This window comes from Haliotis rubra, unplaced genomic scaffold, assembly GCF_003918875.1.
Source record: "Haliotis rubra isolate DU_JTF1 unplaced genomic scaffold, ASM391887v1 Scf29, whole genome shotgun sequence".
NCBI lineage: Eukaryota > Metazoa > Mollusca > Gastropoda > Lepetellida > Haliotidae > Haliotis > Haliotis rubra.
The window spans coordinates 2467664-2492322 of NW_025766957.1; the positions used below are offsets into that span (position 1 = coordinate 2467664).

The window sequence follows — 24659 nt, forward strand, 5'->3', positions numbered from 1 at the left end:
GTCGAGGTGTGCTCCCCAACCGTGCAGTGATGCGTGTGTGTAGAGGTGGACGTTGCACTCCGGCTCTATTAAGTAATTTCCGCTGCAAACATTCGACTTCTGAGTCCACCATAGTAGATTTGGTTTTAGCCTGTCTGGTATTTCGAAGGGATCCAGACTGTGTAAGTGGACGTTCACAAATCTCTGTAGTGGACGCAGTTGTAGTCTCCCTCTGCGTGTCATGTCTTGAGCTGACGTGAGGAGACCTAATAGGCTCTGCCATTCTGGTAGTGGTAACGGAGAGAGTAGAACTTGAGAGATCATTTGTTGAATCTTGATCCAGCGATCCTCTGGAACGAGAATGCGATTCTTCGTTGTTATAAGCCGTATTCCTAGGAATTGCAAGTCCTGAGTAGGCTCTAGTTCCGACTTGAGGAGATTTACTAGCCATCCTAGTGGAGTGAGAAGTCTGATGGTGAAGTTCAGTTGCAGTCTGAGTTGACTGGGATCTTGCTGAGCTTGAATCCCGTCGTCTAGGTAGAACGCACTGCGTAGACCTCGACAATGTAGATATATATTGATTGGCTTTGTCACTTCGAGTAAACAACCAGGGGGCCGACGATATTCCAAATGGCAGGACCTTCCATTGGAAATGACGTCTGTTGAACAGGAATCATAGATATTCCCTTGACTCCTGATGGATCGGGATGTGTAAGTATGCATCCTGTAAATCTATGCTGGCGAGATAGTCTAGCGGACGTATGAGCTGTCGTAGCTGTGGAAGATGTATCATCTTGAACTTTGCGGGTGGTAGGAGGTAATCTTTGTTGTTGTAAATGAGTCGAAAATCTTGTTGTTGTAAATGAGTCGGAACTTTTCTTTTGAATTTTCCTTTGGTACCAGAAAAATTGGGGAGTAGAAACCTGGTGTGACGCAGTGTTTTATCTCTTCTATTGCCTCTTTCTCTAGTAGAGATGTGATGGCTTCTAGTAGATTTCCCTTCTGGTCTGCAGCGTAGTTGTGAACCATAGGGTTGATTGTTACTGGTGGTACTGCTTGTAGCTGTATCCTGTAACCTGTGCGTAGAATCTGAGATACGAAGTCGTCTTGAAGAATTCCCCAATTCTTCCAGTAGAGTTGCAGACGTCCACCCACTTGTGAGGGTTGTACTGGGACGGCTGGGGGTGGAAGACTCCAGTCGTTCCGAACCTGTATTTCATCGTCTGGAACTTCTGGCGCCTAGAAAGGGCCGACCTCTTCCGTAGTTACCTCTTGGAGCTGCGGATGGGCAATGAAAAGAATCCTTATTTCCTTTAGCGTTGCCTGATTTCTTATCCCTTGCTCTCTGGATGCCTGCAAATTTCGATATTCCGGAATAACGTTGGGAGGTCTGACGTATTACACTGGCCAGTGTATCGATAGACTTGATCATCATTACTTCTCGGGAATCTTTAGCGACTTCCTTGGCGACTTCATCAATTTCTCCTGCAAAAATGGATGGTGCTGACCAAGGGGCTCTGTAGAGTGTCTTGGTAAACTTCTCGCTCCAAGTACATGAAGATAACAGTCCTTGCCTTTTTGATAATGTTAAGCCTGCAGAAATGGATGATAGGTGTTCAGACATGAACTGATGATCCTTTTTCTGTGTAAGTAGAGCTGAATAAATCATTTTATCTTCCTCTGAAGTTGAATTCTTAAACTTCGAGATGAGAGTCTCGTTGATAGCTCTTGACCTGGCTAGGCCGAAGAAGGTTTGTCTGGTTACTGTGTCTAACTGTGCCAGCTTTTTATCTTCTATCTTGTAAGCTTTAGTCCGAGTGTCGTTGATGATCTTATAATTCTCATCTATCTCTGGGGCCTTCATGAAGGGTTCCATGTGGTGTAGAGAGAACTTCTTAGCGTTGAACGACGGAATACTCCGAGTCTGGTATTTAGTTGCCTTCTTGAAGGCTGTGCTGAGGTTGTCTGGAACGTCTAAGACTGGGTCGATAGGTGGCATCGTGAGTGAGTCTATATCATCATTCACCATCAAGTATGATAGTGCTTCGTTGGTCTTCTTAGAGGGTGATGCGAATTTCCAAACCGACTTGATTTCCGAGTCGGAAAATATAATTCCTCCGTCATCTTCCTGCTCTGAGGATGGATGTCTTCTATTGTCGTCTGAACGAGGAGATCTGTAAGGTGATCTGTAAGACGATCTGTGTGGTGACCTGCGTGGCGATCTGTAAGGCGACCTGCGTTGTGACCTTCGTGGCGAACCATACGTTCGTGAATGTGTTCGTGACAGCCTACGTGGGGACCTGCCTGGAGATAGAGATGACCGTGCGTGCCTTCGAGTGAACCTGCGTGTTGGTGAACGGCTTTGTCGAGGGTTGGAGTCTTGTGACGAATCTCTATGCCTTCGTACTGATGTTGATTCTCTTCTCCTTGCTAACGAACCGTTGCGTGCAGGTTCGTGACGAACGTCCGTATCTGACGTTGATGGTGATCTGCGTGGGTTCGGCTAACGTCCGTATCTGACGTCGATGGTGATCTGCGTGGGTTCGGCGAACGTCTGGTCCTTCCGTTGAACGTAGTTGGTGTGGAGTCCATGTTGGTATGGCTGCCAGGTATTCGTGCGGACGCTGTAGTCGAGCTGGAATCTTCCTGTATGCTCTGCAGGACTTTGGTTCCCAACGGACATGGTGTGCTGCTTAGTTGACCGTCACTCGGGTTCGTCGCAGACGTCGTCTTCGTCGCAGCTCTCTCGCGTGCGAACAGTTGTTCCATCAGATCCAACATCTGTTGGGTAAATTGCTGCATAAAGGCGCCCGGGTTGAAGGTCTGCGTTGTCTGTTGTACTGACGACGCATCTGAGACGGATGAGGCTTCTTCCGAAGGGCGTAGATCCTTCGTGCCGAACGTCTGCGTTGATAGGATGTCCTGCGTGGTCACTGTAGAAGACGTCTTCGTCTTCTTCTTAGATGTGATCTCAGGGATGAGGATGGGCGGCTCATCGTAGACATCTATTTCTTCCAGAGGGACGATCTCAGCTGAAAAAGATCTCGTCTTCTGCGTTGCCCCGTGTGTAGACTTCGCCGAAGTCTTAGCTGTAGCTGCCTTCTTCCTCTGGGAAGACGATGCCCTAGTCTTCTTAGACTGCGAAGAGGGTGTCTCAGATGTAGATGACCTGTTCCTCGAGCCAGCGTTGTCTAAGGCGGCAACCTCCTCTGTAGACGACCCCGGTAGACCACTGGAATGGTGTATCTGCGCAGACACCAACTGCCGGTCCTCTGCAAGCTTAGCCGGTTTAGACATGTCGTGTAATTCTCGTCTGGACCTGTCCTTTGCACGTCTAGATAGATAATATGAATATTTGTAAAATGCAATATCAGACAGGTGAAAACACAACTGACAACAAGTGTCAGATAAACATATAGGCTTGCAATTAGGACATAGGTTATGCGGATCAACAGCAGACAAACGATACCTACAATCAGAACAAGATTTCATCAATTGTAAACAATGTGAATAATCACGTAAAAACGTGACGAAAACGGAGAAATTTGAGAATTAATTCCGTACAATATTGTGGGTAAATGTTAACTAAAGCCTTATACAGCTAATTTAGAAGAAAAGCCTAAATAATAAAAGGATATAAAGCCGTATAGGGGACCAGGTGCTCTCACAACCGCCCACTTGGGCGAATCAGGAGAGAGTGAAGAGCATGGGAGACGGGCGGCGCCGTTCCCGCCAAAACCTGGCAAGGGAGGTGACTCCTGGTAAGTGATTTTACGTCCGCTTTTTTTAAGGGAGCTTCAAAAGGGGATTCAAGTGTTCCACTAGCATTTGGAAGGAAAGGGAGACAAGCAATAAGCATGAGTCGGGTAAGGAAAATATACAATTATACAGCATCTACCATTCCTCTGCCAACTTCTCCTCTTTCTTTGACAGGCCTGTACGATGGGTGTCAGTGAGACTTCTGATTGAAGATGGGGGTCGTGGTGGGTGGGGACCCAACTCAGACAGGGGCGAGTCAGTGTTCCTCCAGGCCTGGCGAGGACGGTTGGGTGGGTGGACAGGGGCCAGCTCCAGCTTGAGTACATCTGGTGTGCCCCGATGTCCGATTGGTGGTTTGCCCAGCACAGGATGGCTATAATGTCAGTTTTCAAATGACTAAAAAACTACAATGAGCAAAATTTGCACCCAAAACATAGCCGAAATATATTTTAATTTCCATGACCAAACTATCTTAATGGATGGGAAAACTAAAGTAAACTCTGTAAAGTTAACAAATTTATCAGCTATTCTCTTACATAGCAGTTGTCACTACATGAACATTAGCTTGCACGGTTTGCAATATAAAGTGGCTAAAAATTAAGTTTGGACCAGACAAACTAGTGATAAAAGCATATACAACAGTACACTTCATTGGGTTACACTGATATGCTCTCACAGAGTCACTGATTCTAAGGCTATCTGGCTCTTACAGCAGATATAAGGCGCTGGGGACCAATCCTTACTGTGATAACACTCCATGCCTCCTATAAGCTATTGTCTTACCTCCGTGGAATCTGGGGTGTTTCTGTTGGTCGCCATCCCCTCTCTAGAGATTCCTTCAAATATAACAAGAAGACAAGTCATCAATATCCCCCGCAATGGCAAATTACTCTTTATGAATATGTCTACTAGTTATGATTATGTCAAATGTTTTGGAGTGTATACAGCAAAGTGGAAGGAGAGTATTGAAAGGTTTTTAAGATCTGCTCCAGAGAGGAGCACTACCATCAAATTCAGTTGAAGCCTAACTTGTTGCCATGGAAATGCAACACGATGACATCCTCATAGTCACAGTCTAAGTCACGTTTCCATGGAAACCACAAAAAATAAAATTCATATCTGGGTCTAAACCCAAAAAGGCACATCTAGGGATCATGCTTGGTATGTGTACTAAGTTTGATGAAGCTAGCATGTATAGTTTAGGAGATCTGCTCTGGACAAGAGGACATCCTCATAGCCACAGCCTAAGTCACGTTTCCATGGAAACCACACAAAATAAACTTCATATCTGGGTCAACAATGAAGATGCGGGGGATAAAAATGGTAAAACTACAACATGAAGGAAAACTTTGAAAATGGAGAGAGTCTTTCCTGAAATGATTAAAACAATGGGACAAATTGCTTAGAGTGTTCAAGATATTACCTCATCAAAGGTTAGATCATCCATATTGAAGTCGTCCAGATCGGAGTCATCACCATCTCCCTCCCTCCTGGCATACTCCAGCGCAGCCGACAACTTCATCCGCAGGTTGTACCCCCGCCATGTGGCCTGCAGGTGAATATAGCATTGTCTATCTCAGTGTTGTTAGCGCTTGGCATAAATGAGTACAACAAGGACTGGTCGATTCGGGAGTCAGTATAATGAGTCTGAGTGGGGTATACATGCTTAACTGCGGTATGGTATCTCATTGAGCTAGCACTCTAAACCCAGCTTAAGTCATGAAATTGACAGACCAGCTCTGATGATTTGTATCATAATTTGGGACACCTGAATAAAAAGTTTAACAAACGATCATTATTTTGTTGCCACTTGTTGCTATTTCTTATGAGGGGGGGACCACTTGCTGGTAGAACAGCCAGGTGTGCGAGTTGCATGTGTGAAACCGAAAATTTGACTACACACGCTTGTTGACTAACTTGTTGGTCTGTCGATTTCATGGGATTGTGCAAAAGTTGGTTTTGTTGCAATTATTAGATTTTGTGTTAGTGAGCAATTCATCTGTCTAAAATGAAATCAAAAGGACTATACTATAAATCTATTTTTGACTTCTGGATTAGTTTAATTATGAAATAAATGGTCATTGAGCTAGTCCCTGTTTATGCCATTTTGTCCTCTCTTTCCTAACCCAAGCCTTGTTTTCACTGGCATGTTTTTCAGATTGGGCACTTCAATCCATCTTGCACTTGTCACAACCCCACCAAAAAAGTCAGCAAACTTTTGGGATAGCTACAGAGGTTTGGACAGACAATCTGATTGTAAACATTAGTAATTTATAGAATTGCTTGTTATCATATATCTATGCATATATCTAAGTCATTTTAAATGTTATTTCAGAATCTTTAAAATGTTTATTTCTGGTGATTATGTCGCTAATTTTATAATTTAACATGGCTAACTAAACATTTTAACCACATCTCATCTTCCTCTATATTTTTGTTTCAGTTATAAAAAACAGCTGTCTTTGAGAGATTCAACACTATTATGCCACCATGCCATGGTTAACTATAGCATGTGCTGGACATTGTGTTTCCTATCAACCAGTTACATGAACAAGACAAAACCCAGATCAAGTGAGTGAGTGAGTTTTACGCCACACTCAGCAATATTCCAGCTATATGACGGCGGTCTGTAAATAAAAAGTCTGGACCATACAATCCAGTGATCAACAGCACGAGCATCGATCTACGCAATTGGGATACAATGACATGTGTCAACCAAGTCAGTGAGCCTGACAATCCATTTAGTCACCTCTTACGACAAGCATGTTTTACTGAAGACCAATTCTAACGCGGATCTTCATGGGACCCGGATCAAGTAGTATAACCAGCAAGACCCAATCCCACAGAGTGATCGTAACACAATGACTGTCAGAGATCAATGTATAATAATATAACAATGTATATAGAAAGTAAAAATGGTAAAGTTATAAACGTTGCTGCAAGGAACAGGACTCCATTCTACAGGTTTCAGGATTTGGACCATCATAAGTGAGTCTGAGAATATGATGCTTAATGCTTAAATTGCTTTTCAACAAAGCTCCCAAGATCAAAACAAATCTCAATCCCACAATGATCTTATTCTGTAAGTTAGAGTTAAAGCATGGGATGGTACCAACTAAAAAAGTGATCACAATGACTATTTTAACTCCCATACTTTAACATACTAACAATAGTCTTAGCACTAAGACAACTTAGCAAAGCAGTCCTATCCTATTAGGCAATCAACTCCCAGGGTTCAAGTCCACAAAGTTATTTTAAAGGCATCCCTATACCAGTGCTAAAGAATGGTTACAAGTTATGACTATCTTAGTGCTAAGATCACTACATTGAACAGAACACTGGCTGTAGATTTTCCACGTTGTAGTTCACCTGTATTTTGGTAGCCGCTGAATGCAGCTCCTCCAAAATGGCCAATTCGTCTGCAGGCAGATTCTGAAGTGAGGCTCGAAGGTTCAGGTCACTTTCAGCAGCATCAGCAGGCCAAGCTGTGCTCTGTAGACCAGTTCTAAAGCAAAGACAATATAACTCCCTAAGTAGAACTCTTCAGTCAGCATAGCTATTTATGTATAATATTATGGCATGTGTGTCTGCGGCGAATGCCTTGTTAAATTGGCTTTAATACAAGCAACAACTAATTTCGCAGGTTTGTTATATTTTAGCAGGTGTGCAACCCTGTGGAGCTTTTATGATTGTAACAGGTGTGCAACACTGGACCTTGTATGCTTGTAACAGGTGTGCAACCACGTGGACCTTGAATATGTACAATTGTAACAGGTGTGCAACCCTGTGGACCTTGTATGCTTGTAACAGGTGTACAACCCTGTGGACCTTGTAACAGGTGTGAAACCCTGTGGACCTTGTATGCTTATAACAGGTGTGAAACCCTGTGGACCTTGTATGATTGTAACAGGTGTGAAACCCGGTGGACCTTGTATGCCTGTAACAGGTGTGCAACCATGTGGTCCTTGTAACAGGTGTGCAGTCATGTGGACCTTGTATGCTTATAACAGGTGTGAAACCCTGTGGACCTTGTATGCTTGTAACATGTGTGAAACACTTTGGACTTTGTATGCTTGTAACAGGTGTGAAACACTCTGGACTTTGCATGCTTGTAACAGGTGTGCAATCATGTGGACCTTGTGTGCTTGTAACAGGTGTGAAACCCTGTGTACCTTGTAACAGGTGTGCAGTCATGTGGACCTTGTATGCTTGTAACAGGTATGCAATCATGTGGACCGTGTATACTTGTAACAGGTGTGAAACCCTGTGGACCTTGTATGCTTGTAACATGTGTGAAACACTTTGGACTTTGTATGCTTGTAACAGGTGTGAAACACTCTGGACTTTGCATGCTTGTAACAGGTGTGCAATCATGTGGACCTTGTGTGCTTGTAACAGGTGTGAAACCCTGTGGACCTTGTAACAGGTGTGCAGTCATGTGGACCTTGTATGCTTGTAACAGGTATGCAATCATGTCGACCGTGTATACTTGTAACAGGTGTGCAATCATGTGGACCTTGTATGCTTGTAACAGGTGTGCAATCATGTGGGCCTTGTATTATTGTAACAGGCATGCAATCATGTGGACCTTGTATGCTTGTAACAGGTGTGCAACCCTGTGGACCTTGTGCTATCATTAACAGTGAAGTTCCTGTAAAGATGGTTTGGCTAATGATGAAGATGATGAAGACAACACACGCATGGCTAAACAAACCCCCAATGCCTTTCATATACTACCTATCCATCTCACCTCTGATCTGTTGTCTGATTCTCTAAAGACTTTTCAAAAAGTTCCTTTCCGTTGCCCATCCCCTGGGATGTCTCAGTTCTGAGACTGCTTTCAAACAATTTCTTAGCATCATCACATCCTCCATGAACTTTAGCAGCAGCAGCAGCAGCAGCAGCACCGCCATCGCCAGTCACTGTTCTGGCCTCCAAAGCTTTCTCAAACAAGTCTCTGGGGTTATCATATACATGGACAACATCTTGTTTGGTCTGCTCATCCTTCTTGTTGCTGCAGTTCAAAGCCTTTTCAAACATTTCTTTTGGGCTGAGATAAGAATCTGCGTCTTTTTGAAGGACTTTAGTTCTGGCAGATTGTGGTCGACCAGACTTGGGTGTAGTTGGGGCAGTGGGTATTGTCACAGACACCTCACCATATTCGTGTGCATAACGGTGTTCTACTGCCATTTTGAACGACTTGTCACAGTAGCGGAAATACACATCACATAATACCAGATCATCGACTTGAGACTTGGATTCAACAGTCCTAAAAACAAGTCAAATATTACATAAGTGCATCAATTGGTGCCTTACTGTAGAATAAGTGACCAACTATAACAAAATCATCCTTTACTAACCCAACAAATGATTTACTATACTATTTACTACTGCAGCAAAAACTGCCTTACTTTAGAAAATAGTGCTCTACTGCAGCAAGAACTGCCTTACTGTATCAATTAGTAGCATACTGTTGGAATAAATGGTTGGTTGGTTTGTTGTTTAACACCGCACTCAGCAATATTCCAACTATATGGCAGCGGTCTGTAAATAATCAAATTTGGGTTGTTGGAATAAATGACCTACTGTGAGAAATAATTGCCTTACTGTAGAAATGGACTTACTGTAGCTCCAGTAGGAAGCTATTCCTGACACTGGTGTGGTACTGACACTGTGTCATACACATGGCCTCAAAGTCAGTGTTAGGTTGAAGGACAGTCGTACCACTACGAGAGGTTACTGTTGTACCATCTAGGGTCTTCAGTCTGGGAAAAACCTTTGTAAACTTTTCACTGAAAAGTGGAAATTCCCCCAAAAGGATATATGTTGGTGAACACTAGATACCAGCATAAAATTCAATAAAGAGTGTATTTATTTGAATGGTCTGATATTATTGATGAATAAGCAAAATACAACTGGCTGTTTAATTCTTATATCAACAACTAATCAGACACACAGTATCCATGGTATGGGTGTACCTGGCCAAGCAAATATTGAGCGCTTCTCTTACAAAAAGACATACATGGAAAACTATGAAACATCCTACACATTTAACCAATGTAAACCATTCCCTTTTTCCCACTTAACTATCTTGACCAACCTTCACACATAACATAATGGCAAATGGAAGGAAAATATAGATCAAAACAAATTAATAACTGTAAATTCCATAAAATATACTTAGGTGTGCTTTAGAAATTACCCTTATTGAAAGACTGCATTCGTTTTTACTGACTGACTGGATTTAACAAACACTCACTGGTATGTGACTCCATCGGTGGCAGGGTTGTCCTGAACACTGATGCCCTCCAGATAAGGGAGATAACTGAAAGCTGAACACAGTCCCTCCAGATCTGAAGGAAACAGGGACACATCTATACTACTGTGTCTACTGCTGCCGTATTTCATTTCAATAAAATTTCAGAGGACAATGTAGTAGTCTATATATTAAGGGATCTATTTGCCCCCTAGAAATGGCAAATTCCAACTTTTGGAGAACTATGAAAGATTAACAGGAAAGTTATTAGACCAGTTCATAGAGTGACAGCTAACCATTTATTTGTTTCTTAACAAATCTGATGCTTCATTATATGTACTATTCAAAAGCAGTAAAAACACCAAATTTTGAATTATGACCATAGTTAATCTGTAAAGTAATGACAGGTTGAGTGACATTGAATATTTGGCATTTTTTAACTCCTTTAAGTAGAATATTAGCAATATTCCAGCAATATCACAGCAAGGCACACCAGAAATGGGCTTCACACATTGTACTCATGTGGGGAATCGAACCCAGGTCTTCAACGTGACAAGCAAATGCTGTAACCACTAGGCTACCCCACAGACCAATAGCATCAAGATCATTCGGAAACAAAGTCTGATGAAACCGTGCAAAAGATCTCTGATGACAACTGACCCAATAGTTGGTTGTTGCTGATGTCCAGGTTCCTCAGTAGGAGCAGATTGTCCACCACGTCCACCTCAGTCAGGCTGAAAATACAACACCTAGTTAGCATGCTGTTGTCATTTTGTTTCAATAATGTAGGATGGTGTATGGTTGTTGGTGTTCTTCGATGGCAGAGCTACAAGTAGGCTTGAAACATTTCAATCAAAGAATTTTCCAAATACGAATTACTGGATTCATAGATAAGTAGCTCATCTGTGCTATGAAGATATAATGGCAGCCATGCTTTAAGTTCGATTATGTTTACAATGTTTAGGGATGCCATAGTTGGGATCACTCTTACAAAGATACAGGTCTGTGGGTCGTATAGTTTTAGATGGTGTAGAAAACGTAGTAAGTGGAACAAGAAGACAAAGTCATCAATATCCCCTTCAATGGCAAAATACTCCTATGAATATGTCTACTAGTTATGATTATGTCAAATGTTTTGGTGTGTATATGGCAAAGGGGAAGGAGAGTATTGAAAGGTTTTAAAGCTCTGCTCCGGAAAAGAGCACTACCACCAATGTCAGTCGAAGTCAAACTTGTTGCCATGGAAACAAAAATATAATTTTCTGAGTAAAATTGATATTGTATACTTATCCTGACTCATGTATTATTGCTTGTCTCCTTCCTTCCCCGAACGTTAGTGGAACACTTGTATCTCCTTTTTGAAGCTCCCTTCAAAAAAGCAGACGTAAAATCACTACTCACCACGAGTTGTCTCCCTCTCCGTTTTGGCGGGAAAATGGCACCACCCGTCTTCCCACTCTTCACTCTCTCCGAATTGCAAGCCCGACACTTAGATTTGCTGGGAAATCCAAAGTGCCTAGCGGGGAGGTTGGGAGGGCTTACCTCATTACCAATTACATATTTTTCCTTATCCTGTCTCATGTATTATTGCTTGTAGAATCCTGTGGATTTGGTGGTGGGTCAAGCCACTTCTGGATTCCAATTTGGTGATTTACGTCTTGCATAGCCCCCTATGGGAACTTCCTGGTAGCACTTCAATTTACTGCTAGGCTCTGCTGCTGCTGTAAACCTTACTTCCAGCTTTCTCTGATGGGGGGACCACAATTGTCAACTTTTGGTCCTTGCTTCTGTTAACATTATATGTGGATTTTAACAACTCCATCTCTTGATGCATGCATCAACTGGAGAAGCGACCCTTATTATGTAATGCGTCGCCCCCACAAGTACTGGGTCTTATCACTCATGCTAGTCTGTCTTAGACGTGCATATGGACTCTAAAGCTGTAACTCTCCTGAGTGTTGGCTTTTGCAAGTCATGTGATAAAAGGGCGAGACTCTGTCTCAGCGCCTCTGTGGAACTGTCAGTTGTTGTGCTACAACAAGGGGGCCGAAATGGTGAATGCCGGAGACGTCTTCAGTGGTGATGTCTCTCAGGTAGTGGTTGGCAAACACCATGTCCGATTTCCAGAAGCAGCCCTCCATCATCCTTGTGATAGAGCAATTCCCATGTAGAGCGAGTGTTGACGCCAGAGCTCTAATTTCATGTGGATTGGAGGCTCGTGGAGGATCAAGTCCTGCTGCTTTGTAGGCCTGTAGAATGACAGTTCTCATCCATATTGATATCGTAGTGCGAGAGATCTCTGTCTGTGTCTCTGCCGATATAAGGATGAAAAGACGCTTGAATTTTCGTCTCCTGGTCCTAGACCTTTGTAGGTAGACTTTTAATGCTCTTACTGGGCATAAGGATAGGTCCTGTGTATCCTGTGGCCCAAGGACTGATGATAATGCTGGGATGTGGAATTGTCTGTCCGGTTGACCTGGCAGTTGATTCTTTGCTATAAAGTCCCATCTCAGTCCCATATGTACGATGTTTCGATTTTCATCAAATCATGTCCTTTCAAAGTCTAGAGCATGTATTTCCGACATCCTTGCTGCTGTTGCTAAGGCTGTCAAGAACTCAAAAGATGTCCTATCTAATGGTTCATAAGCGTCACTGGTGAGATGCCGTAGAACTATATTGAGGTCCCAAGCCGGAGCTTTAAATCTCTGTTGTTGGTCCTCCAGTTTAAAAGAGCGTAGTAAGGCCAGTAACTCTGGTACCTTTGTCAGTTTTACACTCGTCCTCATAGTGATAACTGAGCTCAATGCCGCTAGGTATGTTGAGAGTGTTGACCCTTTTAACCACTTCGTTTGTCTTAGGTGACAAAGATAGTCCGCCACTTGAGGGTGTGTCGCTTTCATGGCTGTGAAGCCTGTTTTCAAAGCGTAGGTCTCAAAGCTTCGCCACTTGTCGTCATACAAGTTGCGTGTTGATTTCGTAAAGCTAGTGTGACCGCTTTAGCTGCCCTGGCGGAATATCCTCTCTTATTCAAGCACGCCTTGATACGGTCCATGCGTGTAAGCGGAACACTTTGGGGTTGCCGTGTGCTTACTTTGTGTGTGGATGTACTAGTAAGTTCGTCCACTCTGGTAGTTGCAGTTGAGGCGGTCCTAGTTCTTGTATGAGAATGGGGAACCATATTCTCGCTGGCCAGTAAGGCGCGATCAAAATCAGTTGCAGGTTCCTCGTCTGCATGATTTTCTGCAACACTTCCGGTATTAGAGCTGGTGGCGGGGAACGCGTAAGCGTTTAGTCCTTCCCAAGAGATGCTTAGAGTATCTGTTGCCCATGCTCGTGGATCTGGTATTGGAGAGACGAATGTTACCAGTTGATTGTTGAATCTTGTGGCAAACAAGTCTATTAGTGGCGCTCCTATCTCTTGTATGATCTGTTTGAAGATTTCTGGATGTAGCATCCATTCTGTTGGGGATGGCTGAGTTGGACGAGATAGTGTGTCTGCTATCACATTCTTGGCTCCTGGAATGTGGCATGCTTTTATGTGGATGTTCAGATTGTCTGTTATGCTGAACAGATGAAAGCAAAGGTTCAGAAGGTTCGCCGACCTAGTTGATCCTTGTTTGTTTATGTAGAACGCCACTATGGAGTTGTCCGTGTGTACCGTCAGATGACCATTTTTTAGAATGCTGGTCCAGTGAAGTATGGCGTTTATCACTGCTTTCATTTCTAGCATGTTGATATGCAGATCTTTCTCCTGTAACGTCCATTTCCCAGCTGACACTTCGTTGTCGAGGTGTGCTCCCCATCCTTGGAGAGATGCGTCCACATAGAGATGCGTTTTGCACTCCGGCTCTGCTAAGTAGGTGTCTCCGCAAACATTCGATCTCTGAGTCAACCATAGTAGATATGGTTTTAGTCTGTCCGGGAGTCCGAAGGGGTCCGGATCGTCCAGATGTGCAATTACGAGGACCTGTGATGGGTATAGTTGTAGTCTCCCTCTGCGCATCATATCCTGTGCTGACGTGAGGAGACCCAACAGACTCTGCCACTGTCGGAGTGGCCATGGAGAGAGTAGAGCTTACGATACCATCTGTTGTATCTTTAGCCAATGGTCCTCTGGTACTGTTATGCGCTTTTCTGTTGTGATGAGCCGAATTGCTAGGAACTGCAGGTCCTGTGTAGGCTCTAGTTCCGACTTGAGGACTGAGTAGGCTCTGCCAACTTCGTAGTAATAACGGAGAGAGTAGTGCTTGAGATACAATGGCTTGTATCTAGATCCAACGATCGTGAAACCCTTGCCATGTCCGTAAGGGAAACGAAGCAATGTCCGACTCTGTGACTGCCATCGTTGTGAAGTCTATATAAAGTAGACTGGCTGCCGTAACCAAAAGTCCGTCAAATGTATGTTGCTGCAATTTGCCTGATGAACCGTCTTCAATGCTGACAGGGAAGGTCTCTAACCCCTTGAAGACAGTCCAATCACGTAGTTCCCGTCTAACTGGACTGTAATTGAGGCCTTCCTCCCACGTTGAAAGGTTGTTGTCACTTGTAAACAATTCCCTGACATGTGAACTACATCCGACTTCTGCGCAGGGCGTTGTCTCTCATGGACCAATCAAAATGAAGCATTTTGATTCCTTTAGCTTCCCGCGATGTGACGTCACCGGTGTAGCAGAAAAAAAGGTCCTTGTAGAATCTTGTGCAGTCGTTGATATCTTATCAACACTGGGTCTTGTCCGTAGCCTTCCGGAGTTATACGAGTGACCACGTGTATAGAGGGTTGAATGGTAAACGCGCGAAAGATTTTGCCGCGTAATACCGATGTAGGTAGGCTGTTTTCCTGGCTGCTGTGACTGTTACTTCAGTCCTGAAGATAATGCAGTCGTCCTTTTATACAGATGATCAGCTGAAGTCCACACCTCCTCAGCGCTGCCATTTGTAGACTGCATTCATCGATCTCAATGAAGCGTCGTAAATTACCCTCTTTGTGTTGAAACACACAGGTCCTTGTAGAGTTGATGCTCAACTTTGTTGTAAGTTCTACAAAGGGAGTCGTTGATGATTTTGTAGTTTACATCAATCTCTGGAGCCTTTATGCAGGGTCCCATGTAAAGTAGCGGGAATTCCCAAGCTTGGACGTTGGGAATATGTTGACTTTGTAACTTCATAGCCTTAACAAGGCTGTGCTGAACCACGCCAATGTTAATACCTGAAGATCTGTACGCAACTGAAGATCTCTATATGGACATGAGTCCCGTTATTATCTTCTGATGTAGATATATCTATCTAAAAATTCTAACAATGTGAATCCCGTCCTGGATTCAGTCTGAAGATCTGCGCGCAGGTGATGAATTCGGACAAGAGTACCCCTCTTGAACTTCAACACGTGTTCCTCTGTCTTTGCGCAGACGAAGATTTCTTCCTCCATGCTGAAGAGTTCCTTCGTATAGGCTCACAACGAAGATCAAGGTCTGAGCCTCTCTGTGATGTAGGTAGCCTGCGCAAAGGCTCTTCATTAGATTCATCATCAGATGAAGATCTATTTTGGTCGGATGAATGTCCCTTCCTTCGCGCAGGTTCGTTGACGCTCGTGCAGGGTAGGTCTGCTCTTAGTCCTAGAGCTAGAACCTCTTGTAGATATCTCAGATGCACCACCGGTGCGGGGTCCTTCGTGCAGCACTGGTCCTGACTTGAGCATGAGAGGCGGCTGCCTGACCATCATGCAAGGTCCTTTCGTGCGCGAAGCGCTTCTCCATCAGGTCCATCATCTGTTGGGAGAATTGCTGCATGAAGGTCCCGGGGTTGAATGTCTGCAACGACTGTAGAGATGACGCATCTGAGAGGGTAGCGATATGGTCCAGGGATCGCTGTACCTCATGGGTCCCTGCTGCCAGTGTAGAAGGTAACTCAGACTGCGTCGATAATGTTGCTGACGTTACCGTTGCTGAGGCCTGCGTCTTCTTCTTATGCAGTATCTCTGGGATGAGGATAGGCGGTTCTTCGTACAAGCCTATTTCTTCCATCAGGACGATCTCGGCAGAGAAGGTCCTTGTAGTCTGTGAAGAGCTCGTTGAAGCCTTAGGGGTGTAAGGCTTCTTCCGCGAGGAGTTGTCCGACGTAGAAGATCTTTTCTTCGACGTAATGGCGGACTTCATCCCACGCCCATCTTCTGAAGACGCCTCCGGCAGGTCACTGAATGGAAGTATGTCGTCTGACAACGACAGACAGCTCTTTAGGGACTCAGTCGGTTTAGCCATGACTTGTAACAGCCGCCTGGATTTATCCTTAGCACGTCTAACTACAGAGAAATAATAATTATTAAATTCAATTTTTGTTAGTTGCTGACATAATTTACAGCGAGAGCTGGAAGTTCATATTGGTGTGCAACTAGGGCACAATAAATGCGGGTCTGCAGCAGAGAACCTAAACCTACAACGAAAACAGGTTTTCATGAAATGTAAACAAACTGAACAATCACGTGAAACCGTGAATAAACAGTCAAATTTGCCAATAAATTTCAAACCATATCGTAGAAGGATACTCCCTGAAACCTTATAAAGGTAACTTATAGGGTAATAACTAAGTTAGCAAAGGATATAGTGCCGTGTTGGAGACACAGGTGCTCTCCCAACCGTCCACTAGGGCGAAGAAGGAGAGAGTGAAGAGTGGGAAGACGGGTGGCGCCGTTTTCCCGCCAAAACGGAGAGGGAGACAACTCGTGGTGAGTAGTGATTTTATGTCTGCTTTTTTGAAGGGAGCTTCAAAAAGGAGATACAAGTGTTCCACTAACGTTCAGGGAAGGAAGGAGACAAGCAATAATACATGAGTCAGGATAAGGAAAAATTATATTTCATTCAGAATTCCAAAACTATCAAAAGGCACCAGTTCACCACCAAACCTATCTATGTGGAAAGTCTGGTGAAGAAATATTGATCGGTTTTAAAGCTCTGCTCCGGAAAACAGCACACCCACCAATTTCAGTCAAAGTCAAAAGTGTTGCCATGGAAACACACAAAATGTAATTTTTAGAGTAAAATGATATTTTATACTTATCCTGACTCATGCTTATTGCTTGTCTTCTTCTTCCTTGCAAACATAGTGGAACACGTGTATTTCCCTATTGAAGTTCCCTTCAATAAAAAATCACTAATTAGAACTCACGAGTTACCTCCCTTCCACAAGCGCGGGAACGAGGGCGCCACCTCAACCCATGTGCCTCACTCTCTCCTCATATACTGAGCCCAACATTTGAATTTTCAGGGAAATCCAAAGTGTTATGTGGGGAGGATGGGAGGGCTTACCTCATGAGTCAGGATAAGTATAAAATATCAATTTTACTCTAAAAATTACATATTTTTCCTTATCCTGACTCATGCTTATTGCTTGTAGAATCCGACGGAAAAGGAGGTGGGAATATATAATACTTTGGATTTTAATAATTAGTGATTTGAACTGTGATGATTGTAATAACCCTATGGGAACTTCATAAAGGCACTGAACTGATGAATTCCTGCTGCTAACTTATCAGCTGCCATATAAAGGTTATTACAATTTACTTATTATGATAAAAGTATATATAACATTAATACAATGCTTAAGACTAATAGACTTAAGCTTGTTAACATGATAGCATATAAACTCCTTAGAGTTTGTTAGCTAAAATACTTTTATGATATAAACATCGTACTGAGCTTAAGATATGATTAAACTTAAGCTAAATATAAAATAGCAAAAAACTCCTTAGAGTTTATTAGCTAATATACTTTTATGATATAAAGATAGTACTGAGCTTAAGATATGATTAAACTTAAGCTATATATATAATAGCAAAACTCCGTAGAGTTTGTTAGCTAATACATTTTAGTTTGTTAGCTAATACATTTTATAATGTAACCATAATGCTTAAGATATGATGAAACTTAAGCTAAATATATAATAGCAAAAAACTCTTTAGAGTTTGTTAGCTAATATACTTATATGATATAAACATAGTACTGAGCTTAAGATATGAATAAACTTAAGCTACATATATAATAGCAAAAACTCTGTAGAGTTTGTTAGCTAATACATGTTATAATGTAACCATAATGCTTAAGATATGATGAAACTTAAGCTAAATATATAATAGCAAAAACTCTTTAGAGTTTGTTAGCTAATATACTTATATGATATAAACATAGTACTGAGCTTAAGATATGAATAAACTTAAGCTACATATATAATAGCAAAAAACTCCGTAGAGTTTGTTAGCTAATATATTTTTATGATATGAGTATAGTACTGTGCTTAAGATATAATTAACTTAAGCTACATATATAATAGCAAAAACTCTGTAGAGTTTGTTAGCTTATACATTTATAATGTAACCATAGTACTAAGCTTAAGATATGATTAACTTAAGCTAAATATATAATAACAAACTCCGTAGAGTTGTTAGCTTATATATTGTATGATATAATAACCATAGTACTGAGCTTAAGATAATAAAAGAACTTAAGCAAAATATATATAGCATGTAGCTATTTAGTACTGTTATAAGATAAGTAGAAATCTGTAAGATTGACTTATCTTCTCCGAGGAACTGTCAACTGTTGTGCGAGGACCATGGGACCGAATTGGTGGATACCTGAGACGTCCTCGGTGGTGATATCTCTCAGATAGTGGTTGGCAAACACCATATCGGATCTCCAGAAATAACCCTCCATTATGGTATTTCAATAGCACTTGCCGTGTAGATCAAGTGTAGATGTTAGCGCGCTCTAATATCATGAGGATTAGAAGCTCTTGGAGGGTCGAGTCCTGCAGTCTTGTAGGCACGTAGTATGACAGTTCTGATCCAAAAGGAGATAGTAGTACGTGAGACTTCAGTCAGCGTAGCTTGTTGATAGAGGAAATAAATCTCTTGAATTTTTCCCTCCTGTTTGGCTCGGTGGAGATATATTTTCAGTGCTCTTACTGGCCATCGTGATAGATTCATCGTATCATGGGGTCCAAGTATATCATCAAAGCGTGTTCATAAACCTCACTTGTGAGGTGTTGGAGCACTATATTCAGATCCCAAGTTGGAGCGTGAAACTTCCGTTTTAATCCTCCAATCGGAAAGCTCGTAGCAAGGCGAGTAACTGGGTTTAGGTTAACTTGACGCCCGTTCTCAGTTATGACAGAGCTATTGCTGCAAGATAGGTGGACAAGTTGAGCCTTTTAAAATGTTAGTCTGACATAGACAACATAAGTAGTCAGCCACTTGAGGATGAGTAGCATATCTAGCTGTAAATCCTTCCTTTGCAGCATAATTGACAAAACTGTGCCATTTGTCATCGTATAAGTTGCAAGTTGAGTTACGCAGGGCAAGCTAGACTGCTTTGCCGCTCTGGCTGAATAACCTGTTATTCAGACACGCCTTGATACAATCCATATGTGAAGTTGGAATATTTCTGGCTTTCCGTGCGGATGTATTAACAGATTCGAGCACTCTGTAAGATGTAGTATTGGTTGTCCGATTTCTTGAATAAGAGTTGGAAACCACGTTCTCGCTGGTCAGTAGGCCGCGACCAAATTCAGATGGAGGCTCTGCGTTTGACTGATTTTGAGTAAACTTGTGAGATTAACGCTGGTGGCGGAAAAGCGTACGCGTTGAGTCCTTCCCACGATATGCTTAGTGCGTCTGTTGCCAATGCTAGTGGGTCTGGAACTGGCGATACGAATGTGTCAGTTGTTTGTTGAATCCAGTGGCAAATAGGTCTATTAGTGGAGTTCCTATTTCCTTGATAATTTGAATGAATATCTCTGTAAGGAGCATTCATTCTGTCGGCGATGGTATGTGTGGCTGAGGGAGAGCGTCTGCTATCACATTCTTTGCTCCTGGAATGTGATATGCTCTGACATGTATGTTGAGATTGTCGATTAAATCGAACAATTGAAAACATAGAGTCGATAGGTTCGGGGACCTGGTTGAGCTTAGTTTGTTCACATAAAAACGCCACTGTCGAATTGACTGTGTGAATCATCCACTGGGTATACTGTAGTAAGTTGCTCCAGTGCATTAAGGCGTTTAACACTGCTTGCATCTCTAGCAGATTTATGTGTAATTTGCTCTCTTGATTGCTCATAGCCCTGATGCCGTCCTGTTGGCAAGATGGGCTCCCCAACCTTGTAGTGACACATCTACGTAGAGAAGTGTTATCGATTCCAGCTCTATTAACGAGACGCCTATTCAAACATTCGATCTCTTGGTCCACCATAGTAGATGAGGTTTGACCTGAACCGGTAAATTGAACGGTAGAGATTCGTCTAGATGCGAATTGATGATGACTTGTAACGGATGTAATTGTAGTCTGCCTCTGCCTGTCATGTCTTGAGCTGTGTGCGTAACCCCAACAGGCTCTGCCACTGTCGTAGTGGTAGCGGAGAGAGTAAGGCTTGTGGAATTGACTGTTGGATCTTGATCCATGGTCCTCCGGTACAATTATATGATTCTGTGCCGTTACAAATCAAAAACCTAGAATTAGCAGATCTTGTGAAGGTTCTAGGTCCAACTTAGGTAGGTTTACTAACCATCTAGTTGTGTTAGTAGCTTGATGATGAAATTCAACTGTAGTCTGAGACGCTGTGGATTTGGATCCACTTGTATCCCGTCGTCTAGGTAAATTCGCTGCGAAGTCCTTGACGATGTAGGTGCACAACCAGGTGTGACTGCCATCGTTGAACTTTATGTAAAAAATCGCCTGACTGCCTGTGCCCTCGTCCTTACTTGACAGGGGAGGTCTCTAACCTCAAGAAGGCAGCCCAATCATGAAGGTTCAGATTAGCTGGACTGTAAGGAGGCTTGCTCGTTCACTGATATATTGTTGTCACTTGCAACCTAAGTCTTGAACTGTGAACTATGATCGACCTCTGCGTAGGGCGTTGTCCATCGCGGTCCAATCAGAACAAGGCATTTTGATTCTGTAGAGTACCCGCGCTGTGATGTCACCGGTGTAGCAGGAAAAGGAACCTTGTATAATATAGTGCCGTCGTTGATATTAGAACAATCGTCGGTCTTCACCGTAGCTTCCCGCAGTTACCCGAGTGACCACGTGTTTCGAGGGTTAATGGTAAACGCGCGAACCCTCCGCGAAATACCTCGCTCTGTAATATTAATGCTGGGTAGGTTATTTTCCTGGCTGTCGTGAAAGTAACTTCAGTCTTGAAGATAATTCCGACTTCCTTATATAAAGGTTCAATAAAACTTGCAAGTTGTCAGCTTGTAGACTGTATACATGAATGTATCGTCATAATTGTAGAATTAAAGCTGAACTTGTTGTACATATTTCTTCTCAGAAATCGTTGACGATTATGAGTTATACTCGCTGTAACAAGGCTGCTGTTCAATTTCGTTATTGAATTAGTCTGCAGATCTGCGTAATGGTCACGCATGTAGATAATCGTATCGTAGTCCGGGATTGCATACCTAGCAATCTATACGGAAAAGTTGATTCCTGTGAAGATCTACGAAACGTCGTTGATGCCCTTGATGTAGGTAGTCGGCTTGAAGATCCTTAATTAGGCTCTTCATCTGTTGATAAAATAATACAGCGACGTTCTGTGTTGTAAATAGCCTGTGCAATTGTCTTCGCGTAGGCTTGTAGACAGCATATGGCATACAGTTGATAGACAACTCATGCGATGTCTTGAACGGACTGACGAGTGGTTATATATGACGAGTGGCTAGTATATGGAGACCTTGGAGGAGACTTCCTCGGCGAACGCCGGGGACTTAGCGAAGCTCTCGAAGTATCCCTTATAGATCTTCTGGGTGAAGTAGACTTGGAGCCACTTAGCCTTCGCGACCTTCGCGAATGTATCGAGTCAGAGTCCGATCAATATATGAGCGCTTGCTTCGCGAACGACCTGTGTTCTACAGGGTGTGGGCTCGGCGAAGCGCTCCTCCTCCGCGATGTCCCTCGCAACTGGTGAGGCTCTAGCTCCTTCGCGGAGGCGGCCTGGGACTTCCTTAGCGAAGTGTTCGCTATGGGCTGGATTGCCCTTCGCGGAGGCGCGTTTGTGGGCTCTGGGGCCCTACGCGAAGCCAAGGCGGGCTCTGGGGCCCTGTATGACTTATTATGGGTTGGGCTCTGGGGCCCGTGGCTCTGGGGCCTCTGTAAACCGTAACGGTCCTCCATCAGTCTCATGATTTGGTTGACCAGGTCGTCTGGGATGGTCTGCGCTGGCGTTGAGGGTGTCCTCTCTGTGATAGTGACGGGGACCCTCAGTTATAATCTCCGGCGTCAGCGTAGGCATCTCTGGTTGCATGTTGATCTGCGCTGAAGTGACGGTAGCCGATACCGGTCACTTCTTATAACGTACATCTGGAATGATAATCGGAATGTCATCATCATATAAACATAATTCTGAATATCAGAGCAAAGTTTTTTAGTAGCCTTCGTGGATTTCCCTTTTGACGAAGCTGTAGACCTGGGGGTTTGGAGCGTACGTTGAGACGACGTGGAAGCTCTTCTAGTCTTAGATTGTGATGAAGGAACGTCCTGGGATGCAGGTCGCTTCTAGGATATAGCGGACTGCGTCCCACGCTTATCCCCCGAAGGTATTTCTGACTCCGATCTATTAGCCATGACTGAAGATTGTTTCCGAGATCTATCTACCATCCGTCACAAGACGGAATATAAATATTTATCAAAGGCAGAATTAGACAAATTAATACATAATTTACAGCATGAAACAATAGAGCATGGAGATATGCAACTAGGGCATCTTAAATGCGGATCGGTAGCAGAGTAACGTAATTTACAAACAGAGCAGATTTTTATTAACGCAAACTGCTGAGCAAACACAGCAAACCGTGAATCAAGCAGCAGAAACACGAATAATTATCAATGCATGTTGAATAAGGATACTAGTTACACCTCTATAGATGAATATAAGAGGTAATAAACTAAATATAAATAAAGGATATAGTGTGCAGGGAGACACAGGTGCTCTCACGTCTTGCTCACTGGGCAAAGAAGGAGAGAGTGAGGCACATGGGTGGAGGTGGCGCCCTCGTTCCGGCGCTTGTGGAAGGGAGGTAACTCGTGGTGAGTTCTAATTAGTGATTTTTTATTGAAGGGAACTTCAATAGGGAAATACACGTGTTCCACTATGTTCGCAAGGAAGAAGAAGACAAGCAATAAGCATGAGTCAGGATAAGGAAAAATATTATTTTATTCAGAAGTCCAAAACTACCAAAAGGCACCAGTTCACCACCAGACCTATCTATGTGCCAAGTGTGGTGAAGAAATATTGAACGGTTTTAAAGTTCTGCTCCGGAAAAGTGCACTAACACGAATTTCAGTCAAAATCAAACTTGTTGCCATGGAAACGCAAGAAATATTTTATTTACAAATCCAAAACTACCAAAAGGCACCAGTACACCACCAGACCTATCTATGTGCCAGGCTTGGTGCAGAAATATTAAAAGGTTTAAAAGTTCTGCTCCGGAAAAGGCAAATGTGCATGGACGCATGCATGCACGCACGGACAAAATGTATTTTAATACCCCCCCACAAAATGCGTTGCGGGGGATAAAAAGGTGTATGTGAAGGAATATCAAAACATGATCTGAATTCAGTGATCATATTATAGAGACACGGTCGCTGGGATCATTCATAGTTACAGGAGATGTTGAAAATGTAAAATGGGGTAAGTCTGGTGCACTGACTGACCTGTTTTTGGCGAGATTGAGGGTAGTGAGGAGAGGCAGCCAGCAGGAGGTGAGTCCTTCCAGGGAGCTGATGCTGTTGTCCGACACGTCACACTCCTCCAGCAACACCTGGTTCCTTACATCAGGGAACTACACAGGGAAGGAGGCACTGAGTGAGTTTGGTTTTGTGAGTATTCCAGCAAGGGAGTGAGTAAGTATGGTTTTATGCTGTGTTTTTGTACCCATGTGGGGAATCGAACCTTGGGCTTCGAAGTGATGAACGAACGTTTTAACCACTAGACTATCCCACGGCCCCTGTTAGCATTCCAGCCATAACATCAAGGTAGCATTCATGTATTGTACCTGTCTTATGTACATGGGGATTCAAACCTGGGCCTTGGGCCTGACAAGCCAACACTTATCAAGAAGGCTTCCCTGCAGCCTCTTACATAGAGGCATATACACATATAATCACTTATCTTGGAAAGGATAGTGCTATATGCAATAAACCCAAGATTTTTAAGATTTGATACTTAATAGATGTTCTTTAGAAAGAAGAAGTTTAGATAATACATCCATACATCCAGCTCAATAGCCAACAAATTTAGTGGTTGTTTCTAGTGATACCTGCAGTAGGTTGTTAGCGGACACGTCCAGCCTCTGCAACAGGCACAGTTTGTGGAGGCCATCAAGTCGCTGCAGATGGTTGTTGGAGAGGTTGAGATGCTGTAGTGTTGGGACATCACTGATTCCGCTGCAACTGATGAGCTGGTTGCTGGACAATATAAGAGTGTGAAGCCGACGAAGGGGATCCAGACAGCCTGGTTAAAGGAAAAACATTGAGTGATTGATTGAGTAAGTGACTGACTGAGTGTGTGAAAGTTGTTCCATATTCATGTCATGTTTAGGTTTAAATGATACAGAAGTGCACCTAATCTCATCTGTGAAGATACAGGTAAAAATTTATCTCCAGCACACCAAGCTTATTAT

The 24659-nt window shown here is 43.1% G+C and overlaps 1 protein-coding gene and 1 long non-coding RNA gene across 3 annotated transcripts in view; one reads left to right on the forward strand and one right to left on the reverse strand.

The window, feature by feature from the left end:
* The window catches only part of LOC124281836 (leucine-rich repeat and IQ domain-containing protein 1-like), a 66487-nt gene that overhangs the window by 12288 nt on the left and 29540 nt on the right, over positions 1 to 24659 (reverse strand). For both annotated transcript variants that reach the window (XM_046717832.1, XM_046717830.1), the window contains exons 14-23: positions 24297 to 24490; positions 23692 to 23819; positions 10655 to 10728; positions 9998 to 10091; positions 9363 to 9530; positions 8489 to 9007; positions 7108 to 7243; positions 5162 to 5287; positions 4522 to 4574; positions 3878 to 4111 (exon numbers count right to left, since the gene is read on the reverse strand). In XM_046717832.1, coding sequence (XP_046573788.1) covers positions 3878 to 4111; positions 4522 to 4574; positions 5162 to 5287; positions 7108 to 7243; positions 8489 to 9007; positions 9363 to 9530; positions 9998 to 10091; positions 10655 to 10728; positions 23692 to 23819; positions 24297 to 24490 — 1726 coding nt within the window. The remainder of the gene's footprint in view (positions 1 to 3877; positions 4112 to 4521; positions 4575 to 5161; positions 5288 to 7107; positions 7244 to 8488; positions 9008 to 9362; positions 9531 to 9997; positions 10092 to 10654; positions 10729 to 23691; positions 23820 to 24296; positions 24491 to 24659) is intronic.
* LOC124281837 lies at positions 5333 to 24543 on the forward strand. The gene is made up of 3 exons (XR_006899988.1): positions 5333 to 5517; positions 24278 to 24282; positions 24530 to 24543. It is a non-coding gene; the product is annotated as an uncharacterized LOC124281837 (long non-coding RNA).